The 3,183-nt window shown below is 35.7% G+C and overlaps 1 protein-coding gene across 2 annotated transcripts in view; it reads left to right on the top strand.

Annotated features, from left to right (window-relative positions):
- The window catches only part of LOC107655870 (pituitary adenylate cyclase-activating polypeptide type I receptor-like), a 31,150-nt gene that overhangs the window by 16,035 nt on the left and 11,932 nt on the right, over positions 1 to 3,183 (top strand). For both annotated transcript variants that reach the window (XM_016443478.1, XM_016443477.1), the window contains exons 4-5: positions 1,158 to 1,265; positions 2,369 to 2,469. In XM_016443478.1, the coding sequence (XP_016298964.1) occupies positions 1,158 to 1,265; positions 2,369 to 2,469 (209 nt within the window). The remainder of the gene's footprint in view (positions 1 to 1,157; positions 1,266 to 2,368; positions 2,470 to 3,183) is intronic.

Below are 3,183 nucleotides of genomic sequence, written 5' to 3'. Positions count from 1 at the left end.
ATGACTGAAGAAGAAATGGCCTGAAGGAGGTGAGTGGGGATAGGATCAAGTGGACAAGTAGTAGGATGATTGGAAAGGATAAGTTTGGAAACGTCCATCTACGAGAGTGTAGAGAAAGAGGAGAGACTTGATAATATTTATTTATTTATTTACAGTGTTCATATTGAGACTATGTTATTTATTTATTTATTTATTTATTTACAGAATGATTTATTGAATCTATGTAGTATTTATTTATTTGTTTTTAATGTGGTCAGATCCTGGACTTTAGTCTCTGAGCATAGTTGAAGACAATAATATTTCTTCTAAAACTCTGAAGCTTCCATTTGCTGTCTACAGTTGAAATAGAATTGTTTCATTCTTGATTTTTATTATCAGTAAAACTAAACTGTTTACAGAAGAATAGATGAATGTATCTGACAGTTATGATGGTCAGAAATAGACACATCTGAACTCTAAATCTGCCCACAATTCATTCCAAAATCTGTTGTTGATGTTCTGACACTATCAGGTATCTCCACATTCTTTTATTCATCTTTTGCATCATTTTGCTGGTTGCCACCAGATTGAGTGAGAGTCATTTCTGTAATTAATTCCAGAATCATTTCTGTAATGAGCTGAGGGAAACGAGGAGTCAAATGCAATTGTGAAAGTGATGGATTTTGATCCATATCACCTATTGATCATGTTGAAGTCCTCGGGCAGGAACCGCTGCTGACACCCCCTGCTGGTCACAGTCACGCTCACCTTGGTGTCCTCTCGCGGGCTAATCTTAGTATAATTGAGAATTAAATGGAGACATCTTTTATAGTGTCACGAGTCCAGATGTAATTTGGCTTTATGAGATTTTGTTTTATATGCAAAAGAGGATATTATATCGGTGCTGTTCCATTGTATGAAGTTATGTTGTGGCACAGGTACTGTTTCAGATGGCAATACCATGATATTTCAATATCTATTATATATGCTTTTGAATTATTGTTTTAATTCTATGCCATGCTATTTACTTGGCACTCTAAGGAAGTTCAAATAATAGCATAGTAACTGTCTGAAACAAACAGGCCTCAAATCTCTGTAATAGTCCCAGCAAGACAAACCTAACTAGCTGCTGTGAGATGTGAGGTGTACTAATGTGAGTTTGGTGGTGTTGTTTTCAGAGTGTCCGTGGGAGTGGGACAATCTGACCTGCTGGCAGGCGACCAGTGTCGGCAAGGTCGTGGAGGTCAACTGTCCCGAGCTCTTCGAGTTCATGAGTCCAGAGGAAGGTGAGAGACATTGCACGCTGACATTTTTAATGCATTGCTGCTAATATAAATTATAATAGTAATATAATTAAATATATTAATATAACTAATTATAGTAATATAAATGAAAGTATTGATTACACTTTACAGTAAGATTCCATTTGTTAATATTACTTCACATTATTTAGCAATAGCATGAACTAACAATGACAAATACTTCTAGAGCATTTATTCATCTTTGTTAATGTTAATTTGAACATTTACTAATACATTACTGAAATCAAAGGTTTGTATCTGTTAATATTATCTAGTGGACCTGAGCTAACATTACCTAACAATTCTATTTTTAACTAACGTTAACGTTACTAACGTTAACAAAGATCAATAAGTATTGTAACAAATGTATTCCTCGTTGTTAATTAATGTTAGTTAATGCAGTAATGGGGCCTTATTGGGACCTTATTATTTATTACATTTATATTATTTATTTATTTATTTGTGTTTGCTTATTTGAAATACAATGAAAGAATATATATATATATATATATATATATATATATATATAGGGATGTTTTTGCATTTAAAATGTACAATTTAAATAACTTTATTTTAATATATTTATTAATATGTTATTTAGTATATTTATTTATTATAATTTATTTTAATTAACAATCCTGTGAGGGGAAAAAGCTGGATTTTCAGAATCATTACTCCAGTCTTCAGTGTCACATGATCCTTTAGAAATCACTCATATATAAACATACAGTAGAATCTCTGTGTTCGACCATGAAACATCTCCAAAAAAACATGGTTTTGCTGTGTAATAAAAATGTTTTTTCAAGTTAATTTTTTGAAGGTTTTGGTTCTATTTGCTGGTTTAGTTCAGGTTTAACAGCAACACTGTTGAAGCAGGCGTAAGATCAGCCTGAGATCTCAAAGAAACACTAAACGTTAGGCTTTACATGAGATCATGAGTCATTATAACTGTACATGTGATGAATGTACTCTTTTGTTCTTGCGGTTCTGCTGACAGCAGCATATTGCAGCAGCTGCTTACAGTATGTTTAAAGCAGGAAACATGTTTGATTTATCGTTGTTCTGCTTGTTGCCTGGCTGATTTTCAGGGCTCGGCAAGATCAGCAGAAACTGTACGGAGTTCGGTTGGTCTGAACCATATCCGCACTATGTTGATGCCTGTATGATTGGTGACAACACAACCAAACCTGTGAGTATCTCATCTGACTGAAGTACTGATGATATAAATCATCTGGAGACAAGCTCAGAGCAACTGTATACTGAGAGAATATGAGGGTCATAAGCACCATAGTCATTTAGGAGATGACTATTCAATGTAAAAATTCAAATGTATGGTCCACCAATATGACAGATTCTTCAAATTGTAAAAATGTGTAATTTAAAGGGGTCATATGATGCGATTTCAATTTTTCCTTTCTCTTTGGAGTGTTACAAGCTCTTGGTGCATAAAGAAGATCTGTAAAGTTGCAAAGACTAAAGTCTCAAATCCAAAGAGATATTCTTTATAAAAGTTAAGAGTCAGCCACACCTACCTAAAACGGCTCGTTCTAACACGCCCCCACATATCTACATCACTATGTGGGAAGATTTGCATAACGCCGCCCAAATGTTCACGCAAAGAAAGAAGGCATAACTTTTATTCTCACTGTAGTATTGTTGCTGCTTTCCGCCATGTCCTGAAGACGCTGTGTGCTTCGTTGTGAAAGCGAAACTACTTTGTTTGGTCTTCCAAAAGAGGACGATATCCGCTTCGTCATGCCTAGAGCTGATCCGTGCTGGTCGCTGAGGAAATACATCAACTTTGCGCTGTGGATCGCCGCATCGGCTTTCAACTTGGACGAAGAGGAGTCCAGCCCGGGGTCATCACATGTGGTTGCCGCAAGCCCGCCGGCCGCGCCGTTCT

Source organism: Sinocyclocheilus anshuiensis, unplaced genomic scaffold, assembly GCF_001515605.1.
Source record: "Sinocyclocheilus anshuiensis isolate Anshui unplaced genomic scaffold, SAMN03320099.WGS_v1.1 scaffold1373, whole genome shotgun sequence".
Classification (NCBI taxonomy): Eukaryota; Metazoa; Chordata; class Actinopteri; order Cypriniformes; family Cyprinidae; genus Sinocyclocheilus; species Sinocyclocheilus anshuiensis.
The sequence above is the reverse complement of the archived record's forward strand: the minus strand, read 5'-3'. Positions and strand labels throughout refer to the sequence as shown.